Source organism: Dermacentor variabilis, chromosome 6 (assembly GCF_050947875.1).
Source record: "Dermacentor variabilis isolate Ectoservices chromosome 6, ASM5094787v1, whole genome shotgun sequence".
Lineage (NCBI taxonomy): Eukaryota > Metazoa > Arthropoda > Arachnida > Ixodida > Ixodidae > Dermacentor > Dermacentor variabilis.
In genome coordinates, this window is record NC_134573.1 from 169493438 (window position 1) to 169518578 (window position 25141).

At 47.2% G+C, this 25141-nt stretch overlaps 2 protein-coding genes across 3 annotated transcripts in view; one reads left to right on the forward strand and one right to left on the reverse strand.

The window, feature by feature from the left end:
- Positions 1 to 20376, forward strand: part of cher (filamin A protein cher) — a gene marked incomplete at its 5' end in the record, with an annotated part of 117286 nt that extends 96910 nt beyond the window's left edge. The window contains 11 exons of the mRNA XM_075697610.1: positions 1472 to 1645; positions 2715 to 3077; positions 3574 to 3855; positions 4158 to 4424; positions 4956 to 5093; positions 5644 to 5889; positions 6740 to 6910; positions 8256 to 8471; positions 10441 to 10467; positions 13048 to 13245; positions 19495 to 20376. Of these exons, the coding sequence (XP_075553725.1) occupies positions 1472 to 1645; positions 2715 to 3077; positions 3574 to 3855; positions 4158 to 4424; positions 4956 to 5093; positions 5644 to 5889; positions 6740 to 6910; positions 8256 to 8471; positions 10441 to 10467; positions 13048 to 13245; positions 19495 to 19682 (2270 nt within the window). The remainder of the gene's footprint in view (positions 1 to 1471; positions 1646 to 2714; positions 3078 to 3573; positions 3856 to 4157; positions 4425 to 4955; positions 5094 to 5643; positions 5890 to 6739; positions 6911 to 8255; positions 8472 to 10440; positions 10468 to 13047; positions 13246 to 19494) is intronic.
- A 285-nt stretch (positions 20377 to 20661) lies between these two features.
- The window catches only part of LOC142585719 (mannosyl-oligosaccharide 1,2-alpha-mannosidase IA-like), a 29023-nt gene continuing 24543 nt past the window's right edge, over positions 20662 to 25141 (reverse strand). For both annotated transcript variants that reach the window (XM_075696693.1, XM_075696694.1), the window contains exon 10: positions 20662 to 23366. In XM_075696693.1, coding sequence (XP_075552808.1) covers positions 23127 to 23366 — 240 coding nt within the window. In that variant the 3' untranslated portion in view covers positions 20662 to 23126. The remainder of the gene's footprint in view (positions 23367 to 25141) is intronic.

The following is a 25141-nucleotide window of genomic DNA, read 5'->3' on the forward strand; positions in this document are numbered from 1 at the left end:
TCAATTTCAGCAAACCATTGGTCACTGATTGTCTTGAAGACTTTCTGCACGTTTCAATAACACTTGCAGTAACAGTTGTTCAAGTCTCAGAGGCATTTTTCGAGAGGTGCGATTGCGCGTAGATGTCACATCTGCTATTTCTGTAGACAGATAATGGTCAGTGAGGGGGTTGTATTATAAAATTTAACGAAAAACAAAGCAGGAATAGGTGGAAGCGACAGATTTTATCTTCTTAACACGATATCTACAAAGAGGCAATCTAAATAATAACCGATACGGAGATGTGTTTGAGGAACCCCATGGTTAATTGAACGGTAGGTCGATCATTGACGGCAGTTGATATAACAATGCACGAAGTTTTATCAGATTTCGTTGAACATAGTCTTCCGTAGCGTGCATAATATTTGCGGTGGTATTCTTTTATTATTTATTTACAACAAACTAAAATTCGCACACACTGTATGGACGATAGCAAATCACTATGAGGCAATAAAAAAATGTCGAAATCCCAAAACATTCTTCATAATTAAAATCGATAATTCATTCTCATTATTTCGATAATTCGATAATTAATTCTCCTATGCCTTCGTTGGTTTTTAATGTTTAGTGTTACTTAAGATCGAGCTCCTCGGTTCCTCTTACTGATCTCGCTCAATGCGTTACAGTGACATTTACAGAACGGTATTTCGTCGCGGCCTTTAAGTGCTCGGAAACCATGAACATTACGTTTTTAGAGAATAGCGAGTGTGTTGATAACTGGTTCTAGAGAGAGGTTTAGTATCGCACAAAATTTGGTTGCCACTTTGCTTTCGACGCGATCGCCGCTAGTATCACCTCCACTTTGATTCCAGGGTTTCTTCCTATACTTCACGTGCGGCAAGAGCACCATGCTGGGCTCCTTTTGCTTAGCGCAGCAAAAGAAAGGGAGGGGGGCGCCGAATCATTCGAACTAGTACATAGTACGATAACTTCCAACAGATTCATTTCGCAAATCTGTGCGCCTGTTGTGTGCCCCACATATCGCACAGACAGCCAACAAAACGCGATGAAAGGCTCACAAAAACCTAATCAGCCACAGTATACTATGCAGCTATAGCTGACGGAAGCCCGCTCAGACAGTTGCGAGGACAACGTGGAGTTCGCGTGTCGTCTTCACAACTATATAGCCCAGCGTCATGTCACTTGTACCCTTTGTGGGCCGTACCGCCCAGCCCGCCCTGAAGGCCGCCTACCCTGTAACATTTACGCGACTTGAAAAAGTTCGAAGCGATTATGTTCAACTCATGCATGCAAGGAAATTAAGTTCATATAGAAAAATGCTGACTTGTTCCTTGCCCTCGTCAACAGAGCGACTTCAAAGCCGTATTGAAAAATATTTCTGCCTCGGAGGTGTCGCATGGTGTGTCACCTCCTTTCTTCAGTACACACATAAGTGTCTCCTATACTGCTCTACCAATAATAATGACCGCAGGTGGCCTGAACGTGGCAGTCGAGGGTCCATCCAAGGCTGAGATCAGCGTGCACGACAACAAGGATGGCACGGTGGCCGTGTCATACCTGCCGGCTGCGCCCGGAGAGTACAAGATTTCCATTAAGTTCGCCGACAAGCCCATCAAGGGAAGCCCCTTCACTTCAAAGATCACAGGCGAGTGCTGCAGCAGGTGCTCTCACGTGCTTGCGGGGATCTCACTGTCAATGCCTAGATTATCACTCTGAATTGGGCACGGCGAGTGTTGTGCTAACGTCGGGGACTGTGGCAACGTTTACGGATGCATTTTAGAAAAAGTGCTGCAGTTCGTATCATGGCAGGAAGCGGGACGTCGGGCTTGTTGCATAACTTAAAGTTACATAGCTGTTACATAAGTGGAACTGCACAACTGATTCGTAAGGGGGCACACAACTCTGACTTATAACCCGTCTGGCTATAATGCTGCCCGTCTCGTGCTCCTGCGCTGTACGTAGTCCTCATCCTAGCACTGCTCTAACGCCTAATAAAGGGAAAACGAGACATCCACCCAGACGTAGCTAAATGCTACAAAAAAATACCATACGGGTGCTCGCAAGAAAAGTCTCGCAGCTGAAGGAAAATTCGTCCTGGTCCGGGACTCAAGCCCGGGGCCACCGCCTTGCCGGGGCAGCCGCTCTACCATCTGAGCTATAACCAGGCGGCTAGCAGATGGCAGAGCGAAGTCGAATTCATCAACAACTTGAAGCAAAGGCAAGAGTTTGACGTAATAGCTCTGCGTCTAGCTACGTCTGGGTAGATGTCTCATTTTCTATTTATTGATTACTTCTCTCCACTTTCCGCAGAACTATTACGTAATGCTCTAACGCCTATAGCAGCCCTGTAGAGCGTTAGAGCAAACGAGGCAGACTTCGTGCTGGTATTTTTGCAGAAACTTCTAGAGAATAGGCAGTTCTCAAACCGATGTTATCGGCTTTACCAAGAGGCCGGCTAGCTCACATCCCTCTTTGGGAAACTGCTCAAGTTTGTCGCTAAATCACCTGTCAACTAGCGTTCTTGCCAGCACTCCGCAACGGCCTTATGACAGGCTTGTTTTCTTTTTCCTCGTGGCGGGACATGGACGAGTCACGCTATAGGCGCATAGTGTTGAGTCTTCCAAATGTCACAAAAAATGATACTTGTCAGCACGTTATGTAGACTCTTGAAGTGATGAGTCTGACACGTTCTTTTCTAACGCCTCGCTATGCAGGAGAGGGCCGCAAACGCAACCAGATCTCCGTGGGCCACTCCAGCGAGGTGTCCCTCAAAGTCCAAGAGAAGGACGTGAAGAACCTGAGCGCCAGCATCGTCGCGCCCTCGGGTCTGGAGGAGCCGTGCTTCCTGAAGAAGCTTCCCAACGGCCACCTGGGCATCTCGTTCACGCCTCGCGAGGTTGGAGAGCATCTGATCAACGTCAAGCGCACCGGCTCGCACATCACGGGCAGCCCCTTCAAGATCAACGTGCTCGAGCGGGAAATCGGCGACGCTGCTAAGGTCAAGGTTCAGGGCAAGGCTCTCACGGAGGGCACCACCCAAGTCCGCAACGAGTTCTCCATCGACACCCGAGAGGCCGGTCAGTTCACTGTGATCGTACGGGGTTTTCTCTTTAACTTCACGCAGTACGTCATGATTACTACTGTCGACGTCATCTTAAACATGTTCAATTCTTCTCGTGTGACATAAGGATGATGGTGAACAGCGAAGCAGAAAAGCGCTGTTATAGAAGGTATCCATAAAAAAATAGCCTATTAATTATTAAAAAAAGGTTATGTGACGTAAACGTTCACATGAGATAGATAAACGAAGTTATATTGACCCCGCCATTGTAATCAAAGGGTGTCCTGCGATGGGCTCCTTGATTTTGTTCGTGGGTCCTGCCTAAAGATGAATTCTCAGCGAGCATTTGACGTTGCTACACCTTAACATACTTGAATAGCTTATATTGTAAACATCAATGGCTGCGGTCTACCTTTTGTTTAAAGTAGGCAGGTGATGAACAGTGACACGATGGAACATACAAGAAAGAAGCTTATAACAGCTTGTTCCTGTGTCTCAATGACGTGTCGCAGGCTACGGCGGCCTGAGCTTGTCGGTGGAGGGCCCCAGCAAGGCCGACATCCAGTGCAAGGACAACGAGGACGGCACGCTCAAAGTGAGCTACCTGCCCACCGAGCCCGGCTACTACATCATCAACCTCAAGTTCGCCGACCACCACGTCACGGGTTCGCCCTTCACCGTCAAGGTCACGGGCAAGGGCTCTAACATCCAGCGAGAGAACATCAAGAAGCAGCGCGAGGCAGCGCCCATTGCCGAAGTGGGCTCCAAGTGCACGTTCACCTACAAGATGCCTGGTGAGACATCGCAGCCAGTCTACAATTGCGTCTAAGGTTCACCTGATACTTAGTTTTTCGTAGCAAGTTCAATCAGAAAACGGCCACTGGTTGGCAACGTTGCCTTTTTACTGATTATTGCATATGAAAGCGGGCACGCGTAGTATTGAAAACACCACAGACGCTCTCATTTTAACGCCATTAGGTCCAGAATTGAGCCATAAATGCATGTCAAAAGGCGGTCGTTTCGTTCGCGACTTACCGTCGGATGATGACGCTGACGACTGCATTGCTTTCACACATCCCACGCCTTTGGACCACAGGCACCAGCGCGTTCGACATGGCGGCTCGCGTGACCTCGCCGTCGGGATCGTCGGAGGACGCGGAGATCGCCGACCTGGAGGACTGCGCGTACGCGGTGCACTTCGTGCCCAAGGAGGCCGGAGTGCACACGGTCAGCGTTCGCAACAAGGACATCCACATCCCCGGATCGCCGTTCCAGTTCACCGTGGGCCCCTTCCGCGACCACGGAGCCCACAGGGTGCACGCTGGAGGACCCGGTCTCGAGAGGGGCATCTCCGGCGAATCATGTAAGCAGCGGCGGTTGGATCCCTCTGCGATACCATTGTTATAACCGTTGGATAGACGGAAAGTATGTTGGTCGTTACACAGAGCTCACTTCCCACGAAGTCGTGAAGTGTACTCTTCTATTTCATTCTGGCAACACCCGTTAGTATCCTCTCCGCAAAATATCTGACAGAACCGCTTTACATAGGGCGAACGAACTAAGTGAACAAGCAAATATTAAGATGCTCACAACTGCACGTTCATTCAAGAAGAAAACACTGAGTACATACACGCAATCTGGCACAAGAAACTAAAATAAGACCCGTGCTAAAGGAGGACGGACGTAAAAATATCAGTCGTAAGGATAATCGCCGAGGCACCTCCTATATCGTTTTTCACTAAGCCAGCAATGGCTCGGTGTAAAGCAGCCGCCGAATTCGTTTGTGTTTCACTTTAAACGCTGGAAGCTTTTAAAAAATATTATCTGCGGTTAGAGAAACATTAACATTGCGCAACCGAAGTCTCTTTCAGTCACGGTGATTTCTCCCACGCAGGTGAGTTCAACGTATGGACGCGTGAAGCCGGCGCCGGCAGCTTGTCCATTTCGGTAGAGGGACCGTCGAAGGCCAAGATCGACTTCAAGGACCGGAAGGACGGCTCCTGCTACGTCTCTTACGTCGTCAAGGATGCCGGTGGGTCTATTTATTTTACGTGAATAAATGGGGGCATAGAACGACAGAAAGCTGAGCTAGTTGGTAAGGATTCATTTTTTAAAGTAGGGGAACATGGAAAAGGGCTCAGAGTACTAGAAATGAAGCTTAGAACGACAAAGAAATGGGGACACACGCGTGTTCTAATGCCTGCACTATGATCGATAAAATTATCATAAGCAGGCTTGCACATCTTGAACAGTTAACGGCCACTGTGCAGCTCGTCCTGTCGTCTGTGCTGTTCGCAATGTTGAGCCAAAACCAACTAGCCCAGCTTTTAAATCTCGTGAGGCTCCGCAGAGAGCTGAAGAAGCCGGCGGAGAACGGTCGCAGCGACAGTGATACATATAGCCACCTCATTAAAGCAAACGAACTGCACTTCCGTAGGCTGCCACGAAAATCCTGCGGACGGAAAATGATTTAGCGCGCTTGTAACGCAATGCCATCATTCCGAACAGACTGTACGGAATATCACCATGAGTATGACCGTAACAAAACTTGACGCGCGAACCCGTGATACACATGTGCGCAGGCGAGTACCGCGTGGGCATCAAGTTCAACGACCAGCACATCCCCGACAGCCCGTTCAAGGTATACGTGATGCCTCAGGCGGGCGACACTAGCAAGATCGAACTGGGCAGCGTGCCCGAGCACATCCAGGTCAACAAGCCCGTGGCCTTCACCATCTCCATGAACGGGGCCAAGGGTAACCTCGACGGAAAGGTCGTCTCACCTAGCGGCCACGACGACGATTGCTTCGTAGCGCCACTGGATGACGGTGAGTTGTTCAACACTCTATGGACGCAATTTTAACTGACAGCAGGGGGTCTCCGAACGCAATATAAGGGGGCGGTGTTCTCGGACGATCCCTTTCGGAGATAGTCCGAAACGCTGTCGGCCGTGCCATGCCGTGTCGGCCAATTCGTGCTAACTCTCGCGAAAGTGAAACTATCTCCGAAAGTGATTGCCCGAGAATATGACAAACGGCTGTATAGCCATGAGGCAGCCTCGAAAGGCTTGAGCTAAAGGAACAATCTCTAGCAGAATGCCTGCGCGCTCTTACTCGTGACGTCACGCGCGAAGCCCCAATGAAAACCATGCTTTGGAAGAAAATATCGCCATGATCACCCCACTGCGTCTAACATAGAAAATTATCGAAATCAACTTCTGGCGTAGCATATATTATCTAGCTAGGCTCAAAAACTTGTTTCACGGACAAACGGCAACGTGTGGAACTGATCAGATGTACTTTCGACTACCGCGATTCCCAAGAGTACGCGTGGCAGTATATGTTTACGATCATATACACCCCACGATTTTTGACAGCAAGGAGTCAAGGCGGCTTCATAAACTTTTACATGAACCTAGAGTTCATATGCTGAATAGCGTGCCCACGTTGTCAAAAGCATAGAGCAAGAATATTTCATGGCAAAGTTTTCTGATTCACCCGATAGTTACCTTTAATCTCTCTTATTATTTTTTATTGAAACCCCATGCCAGTCAGCCTAAAAAGAGTTCGAGATCACCTTTATATAGGTCACTTTTAATGTCTCCAGGGAAACGTTTCTGTGTGGTGCTCTGGATGTCTGCGGACTGACGCACATCTCAACTGTCTCGTTTGATTGCAGACCAGTGGTGCCTGCGCTTCATTCCCCGCGAGAACGGCATCCACCAGGTCCACATTCGCCACAACGGCATCCACATCCCAGCAAGTCCGTTCCGCATCCGCGTCGGAAAGGACGACGCCGATCCGGCTGCCGTGCAGGCCTACGGCCCAGGTCTTCGGGACGTCAAGAGCGGTGAGTGCCACTCGTGTTCCGGCAAACCCTTTGTTGCAGTGGCACATCAACAAGGAGTTTTTCTTTTTTTTTTCCAAGGAAAGACAGCAGCAGCTGCGCGAACCACGGTAAAGGACTCGTACCTGGTCGCCTCTCAGGAGTGTTCCGCCGCCGTCACGTGACCATATACTGCTGCTGGTACTTTTGTGCTCAGAGGCACACTAAGTGAAGGGCGCACTTACACTTAAGCTATCCCTTCAAGTTGGTCGCAGTATAGTTTGGAAACGTTGTGTCCTCAAACCAGGCAGCGAAAAAAAAGCTAGATCGTCGAAATCGAAATTGACGGTTCTCTACTTCCCTCAGAGGACAAAGGGCCTGCGAATAAATGGAAGAAACGTAGTTTCAGGCTGAAACGAGAGGACAACAATATGAGCGCTGGAACAGCCAGCGTATAGTGCTTTATGAGGCTGTTGCAGCGATGTAATGTTGTCCACTCGTTTCGATCAGCCGTATCAGCGATCTATTGTTCTTGACGGTTATCAACCGATAAGAGCATCAAAGCTCATTCTAATGGGAAGACGTTGGACTTGCTGTATTGACTGCCCAATTGTCTAAATCATCGTTACTACAGCCGCCCCTAAGTTCGGTAAACTGCACAACGTGCCAACTACTCGCTATAGCTCAAATACTGCTTAGACGCATGCTCCGTCTGGCAGTCATTTCGCATCGTTTCTTTTTTTTTTTTTCAGTCAGACGCTCGTTGGCACTGTGACGCCCATTAAATATGCTTGTCCGTAAATGTTTACCGCGTGTAAACATCTCTGGGAACTCTTGCCTTTGGAAACTTCTGACGCCATGTAGCTTGCAAGGGAGACGACGCTGACAACAGTATAGCCAGAATGAACGCAAGTTTATTGAGAGCGTGGCGTATAAAGACACGAGCTAGCGCGATGTACATACTGCGCATCACCGATGCGCATCAGCGCTGATACAATCACTACACGTGTCAGATACAAGTTGCGCAGGTCTGCGTCTTGTGTGCAGCGCCATACCTAAGTATTCCTCTAGGACTTCTTTAGAACTTTAGCAGAAGAACGAACATCGTTGCAAATATGTTACGGTGTGGGAGAGAGAAAATTCATCGCAGGGCAGCCAGAGAGGCCGGCCTGAGCTATTATGCATGCAGCCTGTTACTCCGCACAGGGTACGGGAGAATCAAGCAGGCACGAATCCGTGCGAACGAGTCCAAATGAACGCGACACGGACGGAACAAACTCCTATGCCCGTGCGGAAGCTTGGGCGAGATTTTGCTCCGAGTACTACAGGGTGGCGACGTTTTGACAAACATCGCCGCGTTCTCACGCAGGTGTGAAGACGGACTTCATCGTGGACACGTGCAACGCGGGCGCCGGCTCCCTGGCGGTGACCATCGACGGCCCCACCAAGGTGAACATGGACTGCACAGAGGAGGAAGAGGGCTACAAGGTGCGCTACACGCCGCTCGCGCCCGGAGAGTACTTCATCACCGTCAAGTTCAACGGATACCACATCGCCGGAAGCCCCTTCCGAGTCTCCTGCACAGGTGCGGTGAACGATGCAAGTCGCAAGTCGCAATACCACGTCGCAAACTCTCTTGCTGTTCGATCGTCCCTTAGAAAAATCTTTGCAGAGTAACCTTTGAGAACTTCGTCATGTTTACCTGTATGTATTGCCGTCAGAGAAAACGCACGGCAGTAGAGTTTGTCGGGATTTTCAAGCTTCTCTCTCTATCTCTTTTCTCTCCCTCTTCCCACCATTTTTTGTTGACGGCTGCCTAACCGCATAAACTGGACTGATCCCGAAAACCGCGTGATCAAAGGTTCTCACTTGGTAGGTCGATGCTGGTATAACAGTCCGCGACACGTGTCCGCTGTTTTGAAGCGCAGGCAGACCCTGGATGCTGTGCAACGTCACGGTATTCACACGCCTCGTGGCAGTTACCAGTAGTACTAACAAACAAGCGTCCGCAGTAGCGTACTACATCAGCAGGCTTACCCGGAATCTATCCGTTGGGTTTACGAATTATCCTCCGAGGTTTCTCCCGCGACGTTCTGCTTACGTCACCCACAGCGGGCAGCCAGCGGGCTGCGACGGCGAGGGGCACGGAGCCGTAGCACGTTGGCTGCCCCCGCTGTGGATGACATAAGCAGAAACGACGCCTCGAGGGGCGCGGCCTTGCGCTCGCTGCAGACTGCCAGTCTCGTTTTCGCGCGCTCTGATAGCCGACATTCGTCGTGCCACAGTACCGCGGGTAAGTGCCTTTCTTTCTTTCTTTTTTTTTTTTTTTTAAGATCCAAAAGTTGATGTCGCTTGCGCCGGAGAGCTCACTTCAATCTCCCGATTACCATGAGCCCGCTGAAACTAGAAGTTATTTGTTGATTATGACTAATTACCACGTATCACCCGTCACCCCGTAGTCGCCATCACTGACGGCGCGTCTCCGAAGGAACCGTCCTTTTATTTCAGAACGGCTATTTACTAAATATTACCTAAAGTCTTCTAGAAACACTTGGTGTATACCAGGGTCTTTGAGAACACAGAACACACAAGTACGCGAGAACTGAGTCATGCCTCGTTCATAGGGCATTTGGGAGGCACGAATTATCGCTGTCAGTGGCTGAAAACTGCATCAGGCAGCGCGCGAGAGGCAGAGCCCGGGGGGCAGTGGTCAGTCCTCGTGTGTAACCGTTTTTTGCGTGTGACGTACGATCCGTGCCGTGCACGTGTGGTCTGGTATAATGAGGACACGCGTTGATCCCACCACATTTCGTGAATGTCCACATGGTCGCAGTTGTAATATAGCTCTCAGACACCGTGACCGTGAACCGTTTACTGTCGTAATCGGCAGTTATAGTCATTATAGTTTCACAGATGTGCGGCTCTGGGTCCTTTCACGCCGACTTGAGACACATTGCGCACCTGTGAATTTTGCTAGCGCCGCGTTTTTATTTTTAGCAATGAGTTAAAGAGGAGTCAAGGTGTCTGTGATGAAGCCCGTTCGGCTCGAGCACCCTGCAGCCACAAGAACCAAATAGCTGAGTGATGGTGTGCGGAGCTATAGGCAGCGCTGCACACTGTCGACTTTAGCCGTGAGTGAGAAAGTTAATTGCTTGCAAGTGGCCACGAAAGAAGCCGAGCTTTCCACTTTTAGGAAATGTCCGGAGCTTCTCTCCTTACTTTAGAAAGAGTCGGCGAGAACGGAGGAGGAATTTGTGTATGCGCGCAGTTTGTGCGCTGTGATGATAGCTGCGCGCGTCTTCGTGGTGTTTGCGCACATCTTTATTGGGCTCTGGCAAGCTCCAAGTTTTTATATATTGTGAACACTCAGTCGTCAAAACGGAGAAGTAAGTTGCTTACAGCATTTTTATTTTCCCGCAGTTATACGATAGACTTACTCACGAATGCTGTATATGCCGCTGTCGGGTGTCGTGTCTATTTGCAGTTGAACGTTGACAATAATGTATGCATACTATAATGCACGCAGCTGAAAGCAATTTTTTCCCACTTTGCAGGCAGTGTCACCCGCAGTACCGGAGGCCGTAAGTAAACATTTCATTACCTTTGATGGCAGCTTGCTTTTCCTTCCTTCTTTCTTTTGCTTGGGGGGATATAAGAAACGTTTATATAAAGGGACACTAAAGCGAAACAATAAATCAGTTTAGACTAATGAAGCCTTCTTTGAGAACCCTGCAGGTAGTCATTTCAAAAAAATAGTTTGATTATTAGATGGGAAAATGAAGGTCCAAGCATCAGTATTTGAATTTCCCGCCGAAACCCCAGCGCCGGTACGTCAGCGTGACGTCAGGGATTCCGAAGTATGTTTTCGCATTTGGGCCGCGTTGGCTGAATAAAGGTTCCCGAAACTTGCCATGTTTAATATTTGGTTCCTTTAGAACACAATGTAGTCAATCTGTACTACTATATATAATTAGTAGGCCCTAGAAGATGCCATCAAAATCCAAGACCTCACAGCGCCCAGGTGCGGGAACTTAAGTAGGCGTCGCCACCGGTATTTCGTTCTTGCGCTTCTTCTGGCTTCACCCGCCGCGGTTGCTCAGTGGCTATGGTGTTGGGTTGCTGAGCACGAGGTCGCGGTATCGAATGCCGGGCACGGCGGCCGCATTTCGATGGGGGCGAAAACACCCGTGTGCTTAGATTTAGGTGCACGTTAAAGAACCCCAGGTGGTCAAAATTTCCGGAGTCCTCCACTACGGCGTGCCTCATAATCAGAAAGTGGTTTTGGCACGTAAAACCCCAAATATTATTATTATTATTATTCTGGCTTAGCAAATGTCTTATCGTTGTAAGAGTGGTATTTTTGGTGTTCTAGAACGGTAATTTACTGATGCAGAAGAAATCATTTTTCACTTTAGTGTCCCTTTAAGTATTCAGTGCATTTTCGCATTATACTGGGCGCCCCACCGAACGTAAGTCAAGCTACTGACCCCACCTAGCGTTATAGCCAAGCTACATACATCGAACCTGCGATGAAGGATCACTAAAGGGTATACATCCTCACCAGGAGAGGTATTCTGTAAGAGTCCACCTAGCGGACATGTCCATTTCGCCTGCTGCTGAAGCGCTGATTGGCTGTAGCGCCTCGCTGCTGCGGACGCGCAGCCCAGCCCAGCCAATCAGAGCTTCAACAGCAGACGAAATGAACATGTCCACTATATAGGTGAACTTTTACAGAATACCTCCCCTGGTCCAAATGACCGCAGGACACCCAGTTGAGGAAGCCATGTCTCGAACCACCGGTCAGCGAGCTGTCATCTGCCCTCTCGCCGCACGCGCAGCTCTTGCTCTCGTGGCCGCGTGTTTACTTCGTCGCGTTACGGCCGCACTATCCACATCAAAAACTGCCGTTTCTTCTTCACCTGGTCGCGGCCACAGTTAATCCGCATCATCACGGACATGTATAACTATTGTTTGGGTGACGAATACTGATTGAACCAGATGCTTCGCGGTCTCTCAAAACCTTTTAAGCAATGTACTCAGGAACAGGTTCTGACAAGTGCGTGATTTTTTCATTACAAACACTATACGCATTACACATGCACGCGCAGTCTCACGTTATTTGGGCTCAAAATAAATGTCGCAAAAATCTGACGCGAGCGGGGCTCTCTTAATTCGCTTGCCCGACAAGCATTGACACGTGAACTCTTGCACATTTTAGTACAGCTACAAACCTACAAGGCATCGAATCTAGACCGCGCTATTAGCATGCCGACTTCAACAGATCGAAAAGCGCAGACGAGCTCTCGAAACAAAGAAACGCAGCGTCAACACTACTTACGCGCACTTTCTCAAAATTAACTCTACAAACGATGGGCTCGAATAGCGTTTTGAATAGCGTGAATAAGGCGTGCAACCTACGTGTAAATATGGAGGCCTGTAGGACGTGATAATCCGCCGGCTGGAAATGTCGCATGCACGTTTAAAGCGGATTTCACGCGAACAAGAAGCACAGCGTCATAGAAACCGTGCGAAGCTGCGCCGATCAAGCAGCCGCTGAACACTTCTTCCCGCCAGGTCTCCCGGTCCCCCTTTCTTCTTACCGCTCTTTCCCGTCACGCCCAAGCGGTGGATAGAGGAGAAATAGTCGAACAGAAGAGAGAAAGAAAAAAAGTCGGCGCTGGCTGTCGGTCCAGGACATCTTATGATCGGTAAGCAACGTCGGGCCAGCGTGAAGCCGACGTCTCTGGCCAGCCAAAACTTTCGCGCTCGGCGCTATGCAGCCCTACGCGTACGGCTTTCATCCGTCGCCGAGCCAGCGCCGACGAGGTCGGCAACATATATAGGTCTGCCTTTTCACTGCCCAAATTCTCGATGCCGACATAATCGGCTCCTAGTGATCTGCCGAGCGCCGCCTATGGTCGGCCCTCGTCCAATTTTGCTTGGGTGGGCATCATCTCTGCATTTCTTGAGTGATACCCATTTCAGTGACAAAGCTTTCCTTGTCGTCCATGCTTTTGGGCTAGTTGACAATTAACACAGGTAAGCGATAGACACAGAAGTGACAGATGTAATACTACCTGTGCATGATTCTTTATTTTTTTTTTCGTGATTTGTGCATCTGCGAGAACGGCGGCTGCATGGACGCGCGCACGTATACGCAGGCCTGTCCATCGCCCCGCCCACTTCGCCAGAGACGTCTTCGATGACCGTGGACACCGTGGTGAAGCAGGCTGTACAGAAAGCCGACCAACTGCCCAAGTTCCGGTCGAACGCCTCCAAGGTCACTTGCAAGGGCATGGGCCTCAAGCGCGCTGTTCTTAACAAGCAGAACCAGTTCACCGTCAACGCTCTGGACGCCGGTGAGTGCTCTGCGTGCAGACGACGATAGGTCTACAGTCTGCAGACTATATGACCAGAACTCAACAGACTTGAATCTCCGCAAATTTCACAAAGCACGCCTATGTCCCTGCACATAATACCGTGAAGGAAATGGGTGACATCCCTCTAACTGTGCTCATTTTAAGACGTGGTCGGGAGCTTCTGCGTCATCACAAACCAGACTGCAGTGGTCTGGCGTTCCCGTAATGACAGCGTGCTCAGTAGCATTTGACGCGCGTCAGCTTCGGAAGCATGTTGCAAACGGAAAAGTTCAGGTGCAGCGTGGGACGAATTTATGGTTTTGAACCTGAAACCATGGACGCCTGAAACTGTGACTGAACCACACCGACACACGTTGCTTCACTTCATGGCAGTACACTCACGTGCCACACGCAACCGAAATAGCAGGACGAGAAAAAAAAAAAACACTCACCATTAACAAATTTCCCACAGGCGCTACAACAGGCATGGTGACCACATTGCTACAGCCCAGCGTACTCCAAAATTGCCTAGTTGCATGGAGGAAACAAACTCTACGCCATAGAATGAGGAACTTAATTCTTTCCTCCATGCCTTAGCCGTAGTTCCGCACTCAGAATTCCGATTCCGCTATTGTACATGCAACGTTAATTCACCAATTCTTGCGCAAATAACGACAGTTCAGAAACGCCGCGCTTGTCCGGCCCGTTCACTACGAAAACGTGACGTGTGTACCGAGAAATCGTGTACGTAACAGCTCGAAGCCCGACTTGGAAGCGGAGTCAGCGGAGTCCTCCTAGCAGCAACATCACGCGAAACCTCCCGACGGACAGGGAGAAAGCTTCGCAGTCCGTTCCAATGTCGTAGTACAACTGGCAAATACAGCGAACGGTTGGAGACCAGCCGCTTTTAATTTTCACGTGCGTGCATCCATTGTGCATCGAATGTTTAGAGCGCACAACCTGCCAGCGTAGAATCCAACGACTCTTGGGGGAGTCTACGTAGGTCTACGGAGTTAGCAATATGCATACACGTAGGCGGGCCTCTTTCCTTTGTCGACATTTAGCGGTCACTCTTCTGCAAACATTGTAAATTAGGTGCGTTAACTTAAGAACACACAGAACACAATTTTAAGCATACACTGCACGACTTTATTTTATTAACAGGACACTAAAGAGAAACAAAAGAATTCAAAGGGATAAAGTATTGTTTAAAAACTCAATTTTAGTTAATTTCACGGTAATGGCATAGAGAATGTCTTTCTCTACGGCAGTGATTGATTATTAGAAACGAAAATGAAAGTCACTGTTCTATTTTTCGAAGTTTGCGCCGAAACACCGGCGCCAGTACGTCGGTGTGACGTCACATTTCAAAAATGTTTTATTCTTACTATTTTTGTATTGGGCGCCGCTGTGGCTTAGTAAAAGTTTTTGAAACTTGTTTGGCTCGTTTAGAATACAGTGTAGTTCATCTTTACGCTGCCGAAAACGATGACGTCAGGGCAAGGTGCTGGAACTTCCCGGCGGCGGCGCCGTCCGCCTTTCCTTTTCCTTTTTTGGTTTACCAAGCCTCTTGCAATGAGACGCCTTTTTGGTATTTTAGAAGGTTAGCACAGCTCAAATTAATTTTCTGTTTAGCGTTAAAGGGCAACTCCAGCGTGTTTTTAACCATGTTACGATATTATCATTTTCAAATGGCATTGACAGTCCTGTCACCAGTAGGGTGGTTCAATTTGCCTAGAAAGTCATCAATAATTTCAGATAAGCAATAAACGAGATACCGAAACCGAAACAGGTAGCTGCTTCGCGTGACGTCACGATGAGTCACTGGCGTCAGATCCTGCACTACACGCAGAACGCGTGCTCAAAACGCAGCACACGTGGCTAACGCCACGTGTGCTGATGGAAACAAAGCTGATGACGTCACGACACAGGGGGCCTTTTCATTTTCTGGACTAGACAGCCGCGATTTCAGCAACAGTGGATCGCCGATGTAGTCTCTGACGCCACAAACACAGGGTGGCCAGCAGAAATTCATGAGTCCGGAACGCAACCAATCTTTGAAATTCATTTTCATGAAAACTAGATCACTTGCAGCCGTATAGTTTGGCACTGATAATAAAAGTGCAGAAGAGAACATATATTCAAAATTTTATTAAGATCAGTGGGCATCGAAAAATTGCCAGAGTTGCCCTTTAAGGTGTATGGAACATGCACCACTCCCCGCAAATGGTGATTATATATACACAGGGTGTCCCTGCTGTCATGCATTGCAGTGTAAAAAAGACAGGTCATTCTATGCGAAGGTAACCAAGTGTATATTGTTCACAGCCGAGCAGAGTAGCCATCAATAATTTTTTTAAGCGAAGCTTTTCTTTGCGGACCTGGCCGGGTGGCGCTACACCCGGCTAGGTCAACCGTGGGCGCTGCGGCCTGGCTGTTCCTTGGCCGAATAGGCCAACCGATCACAGTGGAGCATGCGCGCCACGCAGAATAACAGGAACAGGGCAGATTGAGAAGTTTTGAGGAACGGAAAAGAAGGGTATAAAGAGATGTACACAAAAATGCTAGAATGAAATGTATGTATGGCATACCAGAGTAACTCAAGCAGGTCAAGTGACTATTTGTCACTGCCCCGTTTCAAAGGGGATGTCAATAAATCATCATCACTGCGGTGGCGCCGGCCGTACGGGGCAGAAAAAAAAGAACCAGAAAGCTCGCATCCGCGGCTGCTCGGTAATGAGCAAGCAAATGTCTCTAGCAGATAGAATGGATTAGAACTACGCTACGTACATAGATACGCGTATGTTGTCTCTGAAACCATGATGCATTCAAGGCCATGTAGGTGACCCTCATACTCGCTAGTGGGAGCATGTTTGGGGGCGCTGCTTTTTGATGCAAGCCAATGGTTAGTCACATGACATTTTTCTTTTTTTTTTTTGCAAGGTTTCTTTATCAACAGGAAAAATTAAACAGGCCACAAGTCCCTGACTGAAAACATGCCAATTAGTTTCACTTTTCTACCAATTATTCATTGCAGCATGTCATTCATAGCAATAAAATAATAGTAGCTAATTGCAATTAATAATTTCAATGGCATCAGAAGAAAATTAATGGTGGCTGCTCTACTCGACTGTGAATATGCACTTGGTTATCTTTGCATAGAATGGCCAGTCTTCTTTTTAAATGTGATGCACGATAGCTGGGACACCCAGAGTATACTCATATGCACCTATTATGAGGCTGAGCCACCAGACCATGTGCATTCCCCCATCCCAAAATACTAGGCTTAATGTTGCGTGAAGTGCTATGTATTGTAAAAGGGAAAACACACACAAAACGATCAATACTGGCAACCATCACAAGCATGATGAACCTACAGCAAGTTACTTAAATATGGATTCCAATTCCCCAGCAGCTGCATTCAAGCACGCATGCCTGGTTTTTGGGGCTTAACCATGCCTAACCAATGAGCCTGAAATTATTGGAAATGAGGTAAATTGCTAACTCCATCAATAGCAATTGTAACCTACAAAATGTGGAAGCCAAGTTTCCACTGACCAACACACCCTTCCCTGTACAGAGGTTTGGACACAAAAGATCAGTCATACCAAACATCCATTCCATTTCCTTAAGGAGTCCCAACAATAGGCTTCTATTGAAGCATACCACTAAATGTTCCAACACTCCAGGGCAGAACTTCAGAAGAATGTAAGTAGATAAAGAAATCTTCATCTGTTAGAAAAAGGAAACCAGAAAACCCATTGCAAGAAATCCAACACCCATGCAGGTCATTGCAATTGCATTGCAGGTTTATTGTCTGTTCAGTTCGATCGAGAGGCACTCATGCACAGTGAGAACACGTAGCACCAACAGGACCGCAACAAAGGTTTCTTTTCTGCTGTTGTTCAAACATGTCCACATTGCTATGAACTCGTTAGAAAACATCCCAATGTTGCCCACAGATGACAGAAGAACGAAGCACAAGGCCCTGCACGTGTACACATGCAATATTCATACGTCTGGTAGCACACAAATGCAAATTGCGCGGTTTTGACTAGCTACACAATGTGAGAACAAAAACATCTATGGCATAATGCAGTCAACTCGGTGGACGTACAGGGACTAGCATATTTGGCACACTTTATTACCGTCTCTTTAATGTCACGTGCATCCCTGGCTCTTTCTTGCTGAAACTTAGCACAGCGCTCAAATTTTAAATTTTCTTGTTTATTATTAGCCTACATGGGAGACTGTATCTGCCTGGACTGCCCAAATTTTTTTTAAGAAAAGAAGAAAAAAAGCCTTGTAGCACACAAACAGTGGCCACAATGTTTGCTCACAGGACCAGCAATGCAGCATGGAGGAATGAAGCAGACTTACATTGTTTCTTTTGCCTTTTCTCATTAAGGTATCAATGCCAGGGAAGTTGACATTACCAGGAGGTTAACATATGACTGATTTTATTGATCCACTACCACATTATCAAGCAAGAAATACTGCATTGATGAATCTATGCACACAATCCAGACAAGACTGAGCCAGACATAGACGAGACAGAACCTAGAGTTGTTGGATCAAATATGCAAGGCCCTATACACCCGCTGCGACATGTCAGAAGGAAACACTCATTGTTCGATCACCCTTTTCACTCGCATTTGGGAAAACATCCCTGCTTACATACACACAACACACAGACTCCAAACTTCATCAGTGTACTATATGTGTGCCTTCATGCATCCGTACTTCTGGCTTCGGTTTCCTGCTCTAAACCATGGCACTTCGTGTAAACTGTGGCAATCATCCAGAAGTTATGGATGCGCCTAAACACTAAATTAGGTCTAGGCCTCGGGAATGAGAACCAGTGCAAGCCTTTTTGCTAAACACGATAGGTTGGAAGGTTTGATCAGTGACATCCAATGGTACAGGCAGAAGACAAGGTTCAAAACGTCTGAAATTTTAAACTTCTGTATAGACAACAGATTGCTTCAGTATGCTTTAGAAATTATCGAAAGACAACATAGCTTACCGACTTATAGCCGACTTACAGTTGCTAGGGTGCCGGTTTCAGTGTTCATCATTAGTGGCATTACCACGATCTACGCGGGCGCCATGTTAGGCCTAACATTAAGCAGGTTGCACATGCGTGAGCACTGCATATTGGCTGCACACATGACTGCATACTGTTTAAATACAGAAATGTGCCATAGACTCAGCACATCGGAGTGCACTTAGAAAGTCGAATAGCACAGCACAAGCACACCTACGACTGTAATAGTATTAAATATTCTTGGCACAAAGTGAGAGGGCTACAAAGTGGTGCCACCCTTCATGTGCGGCACACCTCTACTCTAGTGTGCATATTGCAGTACATGAAACTGGCAACTGATTGGGGAGTGAAAACTGCTGTAAGACAGCATGGTCTGAAATGAGCGCAGCTAAGGATTGCATCTGGCCCACTGAAAGTCCTGGCAACTGATAGTGACAAATACTAGTTATATTTAGTCTACCGATATGCACATCCACAAAGAAATGCTGCAGACTTATGTTGGCCTACAAGCATTAAACTGCAAAAAAAAAAAACGAATTTTGTGATTTGCAAGATATGCAGTTGATTGAGTCATTAAACCATAGTTTTTTGGTTGTGCATGCAGTGAAGAATATGTGGAACACTTCTTTCTCTCCTTTCAGCATTGTCAAAATGCTCAATGCACATTTAGGTGAAGGGCTTTATAGCTGAAACAGCTCATGCTCCCCATTGATGCCATACTCATACAGCACAACAGGCATACGGAAGAAAGCTCGAATCCCCTGAACAATCTGGGAAAGTCTGAAGCAGCCTGAGCTCAAATATTTCAATAAAAAGGTAGTTTGTTGCAGCTAGATGCATTATTTGCTTTTTACATACGCTTCACTGCAAGTCCGGATAGAATGAATTACTGATATAACAAACACTTATTGTGGGGCTACCACTATCATTATATTATGGTTCAACTGTGTTTCGTTCGCTGCTGCTAGCCCTGCAATAGGATTAATGTCCTTTACCTACAGTAATTACAATTTCTGTCAACCATACTGCACTGATTTAATGTTGAGCTAATTCACGCACAAAAGGAGGTCACAGTAACACAATAGGAGCCACTCCTTTTCTTCACTTTCTACCGGAAAAAATTTGAATTTATGCTGTACCTGCCAACAAGCATAGCGAATCTGTGCAAGAAGTGCTGACAGTGCATTATCTGTTTTTCGCAGGCAACAACCTGATCTATGCCAGTGTGTACGGACCCAAGGGACCCTGCGATGAAGTGTTCGTCAAGCACCTGGGCCGTAACCTGTACCAGGTCAACTACGTGGTCAAGGACCGCGGCGACCACATTGTGATCATCAAGTGGGGCGACGACCACATCCCGGGCAGCCCTTTCAAGGTTGAAGTGGTCTAGACTTCGACTTCCAAACGCCTGCTGCTTGCTTGGCCCTCCCTGGTCGCCACAACCGCCGAGCACACACAGCCCACGAGTGCCTTTGCAGTGACATCACGATGGCGGTGCGCATCTGCATCGACGCAGCGATCTTGAATGCACTCCAGTGAGCCCGCCTGGGTCTTCCCTATGCAATACTACACAACCAAAGAGACATCGCACACATATACAAATGAGGACGCACACTGCGCCACCAGCCGTACAGCTTGACAACCGCTGCCTCACATGCAAGGATACATTCAACAAGGCCACCGCCTGCAACAGAACTCTGCCAGCCATACCTCACAATGAGACAATACTGCGCAACACCTAGAAATTATTTATTAATTTTATTATTTTATCGATGAATAATTTTTAACTATGCAACACGCAATCTGACACTTCCCCGCCGCTGGCCTTCGTTCTAGACCGCTGCTGCGACAACGCGAGAACTGCACCAAGAAATCCCAGTGACTGTGTTTCCGGCATCATGCAAAACAGTGACGTCACGTGCAAGGCGCCTCCATCAGGAGGCATCGCCAGCGGCTGTGCCCACTGCCAATGTGCTCCCCGCAGCCGCCCAGAACGACCGTTGCCATACTCTACCGTAATAGCCTTTTCCTCTGCAAAGTGTACATTCAAGAGTGTTGACCATTAAAGAAGTGATGTGATCAAATCGCAGTGGCCAGTTTCGCTAGCACCTCCCGTCACTACTCCGAAACTGTGTACTGTGCCAGAGGTACCATGAGGGCAACCTCTGTAGAAGCTCAACTAGGAAATGACACAGTATGATATTCTCTAGGTTCCGCACAAATTTTTTTTAGCCCCATAGCAACGCTGCTACCCCAGTAAATTTTTTTGTTTCCTCCCCATTATGCTACCGCTGTGTTCATACAAACTACGACCAAACACAAATGCACCGCCAGCCAGTCAATGTAGGAGACTGCAATATTCCACAAACTCCACAAGAAAGAAAAATTTTAATAATATGATAACCAAGCTCATCAAACAAAATCTAGCATGTTGAAAAACATTTGTTGCATCACAATAGTGATAAAATGTACTATGCCCTTCAGATCTATCTACACGTGGTTATAAATTGTCCCTTTGCTACACTATACTAGATGCCTCTCTTCAGCCATATCTTTCCTCTGTGTGGTGCGACATATTGAGCTTCCTTATTTCTTTTTTACTGAAGTCTGAATAAAACTTTCAATACTACAGCCTGGTTACAAGATACATTCAAGCAATTTATGCCTAGAAGAACAATCACAAGTCCTTACAGTATTTTTCTGCAACAACAGAAAGCTATTGCCATTCTTCACAAATTACAAGTGCATTCTTTGTCTCTAGGTGATGCGTCATCAATTCACTAAGTGAGCAAATTGCCAGAGGCGTTTTCACACCATCTACCTAGAAATCATGGTGCCCAGTAAAACTTTAAAAAGATATTAAAGTACACACTTCGCAAAGAGATATTGTGAGCGTCTGAATGCGATGTCAGTGGCACAGAACCACCAGTTTCATGAACCAGAGCTAGTATAATGCTGCTTCATTCAAAGCCTTTGCGCCAGGACTGCTAGCAGCATTCGGTGAGTACACAACAGATCACTGCAACATCATGAATTCAGTGCTGAAGTCATTAGTGCACACTCAAAGACAGCATAGAGCAAAGAGTTTTGTAGAAAAAAGTTTCAACACAGTTCAGCTCCATAACGAACAAATCTGTAGCGTTGTAGTTCTCAAGAGAGTAATGCTTGACAACAGAGTACTACTGCGTCGAGTACAAAAGAGAACTGTTTCTAAGTTCATCATGTTTCTTTGTGTCAGAGTACAACAACATCGACAACGCATCATCACACATGACTGAACAGACGTATACAAGTTTTTTTCAATGTGCAGAAGTGGCGTACTAATACTTTCCATATAACGTTTCCAAAGTGCTTGAGTGGTTCCATTGCTGAAGTGGTCAAGCCACCGTGCACTAGGCTTCATATGCCTCCTTTGCCCTAGGTCCTGCAAGTTGCACTTTGCTGTAGTGCAACCCCAGATGGCACGTATGCTTCGTTGATTATGTGTAGAAAGCCTACCTAATGTCTAAGTCAGTAATATTGTTTCTATGCCTCTGCTGGGACTCGGTACAGAGAGTTTAAGAAATGACCTAATGTGCATAGCTCTCATCTAAAAATTCAAGTTGCTATATGCAAGAAAATAAAAACCCTCACTTACACAAATTCAGTGGACTACCATGTTTTGGGATGCTTGAACAACAAATGTGTGAGCAAAACGAAAATACTGCAATAACGGGGCAAAAAAGGTAAACATTTGATTTGCTGTTTATGACGAGCTTCAGCATGAAAATGACGTCGGGTAATGCAATAAGCACGATCATATGGGACAAAAAAAATAATAAACTGCAGCTCGAACATGTGAGATTAGTAGCAAACACTGCATTCCTGAGTGTAGTGATGTTTATTTTCATTTGCTTGAAGTGGATGCAGCAGTAGCCTGGGCCAGCAGGTTGTAAGTATATGTACAGCACTCGTAATCTGCGCTATCTTGCACAAAGAGCCATAGGACTGACTGCTGACATCTAAAGCAGTGTGACAGCAATATCTGCTGCTTCCCGAATCTTTAAAATACTTGCTTATTGCCGAGCCTGGAACTGCAGCGAAGCACATAGTTATGAAAAAAAATATATATATATATATATATATCACTCATCACACTTGCCTTCTACCAAAAAAAAAATGAAAATAGATAAAACACTCACACCTTTTCACCCTGTGCACAACATCTATGGTCTCATATTATATTAACTAAACAGCTCTGAAAATCATGATCAGAAATGATGAAAAGAAAATGGAAGGAAATAGGGGGAACCTCTAGAAATATCACTGGGGAATGTCGCAGCACCACGGCAGTGATTCAGCGACATGCTGAAGAAAGCACATGAGTTCATGTGTCAGACACATCGCTGTGAAAAAAGGCCAAAGGAAAAAAATAACTCAGAAGAAGGTCCCCCAAAGCAACAACTAGTGTTCATTGCAACTCTCCCAAGTAGAAGCCGATGGCGACGTTCCAACCACATTGCAGCCATGTGCAAAAGCAGATACACACTCACAGTGGCGTTGACTGGCTACATCCTGTGAGAAACTGTCCAGCCATTACAGTTTCTCCTGCTCAGCCTGTTCACCTTCACTCACCCATCTGCGGTTAGTCTGTCAAGATCACGCAGAAGGTGATTCACATCGGCTCCACTGTCGTTGCTGTTTTCCTAGTCTATGGTTCAGTCACTAGATGCTCGCGTGGTCCAGCCGTCGCTGGCACGGCCCAGACGATGGTGGACTTATGCACTCTGATCGGAGGTCGGACACCGGAGGGTGGAAGAACGACTGCGGAGTGATGGGTAGTTGGTGCGCCCAATCACCTGATGCTCGGCCTGTAAGATGGGTTCCGGTTCTTGATGGGTAGCGGATGTGCCTCCGTGTTCAGAACCCACTGGTCTAGCGGGAGCACTGAGTCATCTGAGAAGAGCAGGTAGAGGTACTTGAGCGTTTCCGCAAGAAAAAAGCTTTGTTGGACGTCGTCCTTGGGACCGTCTGTCTGGTAAACATTCTTCAGGCCGGTGTAGCCACCGTCCACACGGCAGTGCTTCTCCAGAGCCTGGCATTGACAAAGAAAATGCTGTTCAAACCACACACCTTCTCATGTGAAAAAAAAAAAAGAGTAATGACTTGGTGTTTCTCACAGACTATCAATCTGAATGCAAAGTTTAAGGGCAGGCTTCACTGGCAAGCAGAAACTGACATACAACACTCAGTTTACACTTTGAAATATTAGTCCCTGCTTCTTTTCAAGCAAAAACAAAAGGAGTACATGTAATACCAGGGTGCTAGCGCAAGCCACCAGAATGAATACTGAATACTCCGGGGCGAAAAACAACGATCTAGTGTCTTTCCAAATCTCAGAAGCATTAGACCCCTTTATGATCTGCGCAAGGGCCCGGCTTCAAGCTAATATTTGCACATCTATTTGCTGTAGTAAAGCAGTATGCACATATTTAAGCCATTAGTCCTGTGTGTGTTTCTATTTCCTATACTCTAAGAGGCACAACAGTGTCAAGCTTAAAGACCAGAAATATTTTACTTCTCAAAAGAGCAGATGCCCTTTCAGGTTTGACAACATGCAAAGGAGCAATGGCAAAACAGAGTGCTTTCCAATACAAAAGGATATTGATAATATATTATGATGCCTAGAGTGATGTCAATGTTTCCTGCAGTCTACCGTGCACTCTATCTCTCCCACCATAATGAATCCAAGGATTTTATTGCAAAAGGTAATCGGGCAACAAATGATTTGGATGACACCAGTGGCATAACCAAAAATTTTTTAGAAGGGGGTGCACCCACTTAAACGGGGAGGGTGACGGGGTCAGAGATGGGGCTGGGCAGGCTGCATACTACAGTAAAACCTTGTTAATTTGACCCTCGCTAATTCAGAAAGTCGGATAATTCAGACACGTCCTTTGGTCCCAGCAGGTGTATGCAATATTTTTTGCAATGAAACTCTCGTCAATTCAGACGTATTTGGCTGCATATTGTTTAATTCGGACAAGTCAGAGCTCAGCGAGCACGGTGCACCGCAAATGTGCGACACAAAAGAGCAAAAACGGTGTTCATCGAAACAAAGTGGCGGAGTTCGCGTCACCGCAGTCACCAGTGCAAATCTTACACAATTGACAGCAATGCCAGAATGCTTCGTGCCTCTTTGTGCCTTTGAAGCATTTATTCTTGCATTTGCCGCCGCGCATAGCACTGCGCTGGCCGTGTGCCTTCATGACGGCGCAGTCACCATCCATGATCGCATCGATAGCAGCTGCAGTTTCGTCCGCAGTGGTTGCAGCAGTAGTTTCACTTTGACTCAGTGCGCGCTTCGGCTGCATGCCTTCATGACTGTGTAGTTGCCATCCACAACTGTGTCGATAGCAGCTTTGGTTTCATCTGCAGCCTTTGCAGCAAGCAGTAGTTTCGTTTTGACTCGGTGCGAGCGTCGGCTGCACGCCTTCACAACCGCAAGGTCGCCTTCTATGATCGCATCGACAGTAGCCACGGTCTCATCTGCAGCGGTTGCAGCAAACAGTAGTTTCCTTTTAACTCAGTGTAAAGCTGTAGAGGTTGAAGAGCATTGTTTACATCGCGATTGGGGGCGACACTGGCCGAAAAATAATCAAGACATGCACACAGTAGTGAAAATGCGTCAGTGAACCTGCACGCCATGGCCGCGGTGTGAAGGAAGTCACGAGGCCTTCACTGCTGCGAATGCTAATCAGTCACGAGATGACGAGAACTGCAGCTTCCGCACTGCTTTTGTGCGAAATAGGAACAGGACTTGCCGATTCATTCAGTAAAGTAAAACAGTGTTCACGTAGTGGGCATTTC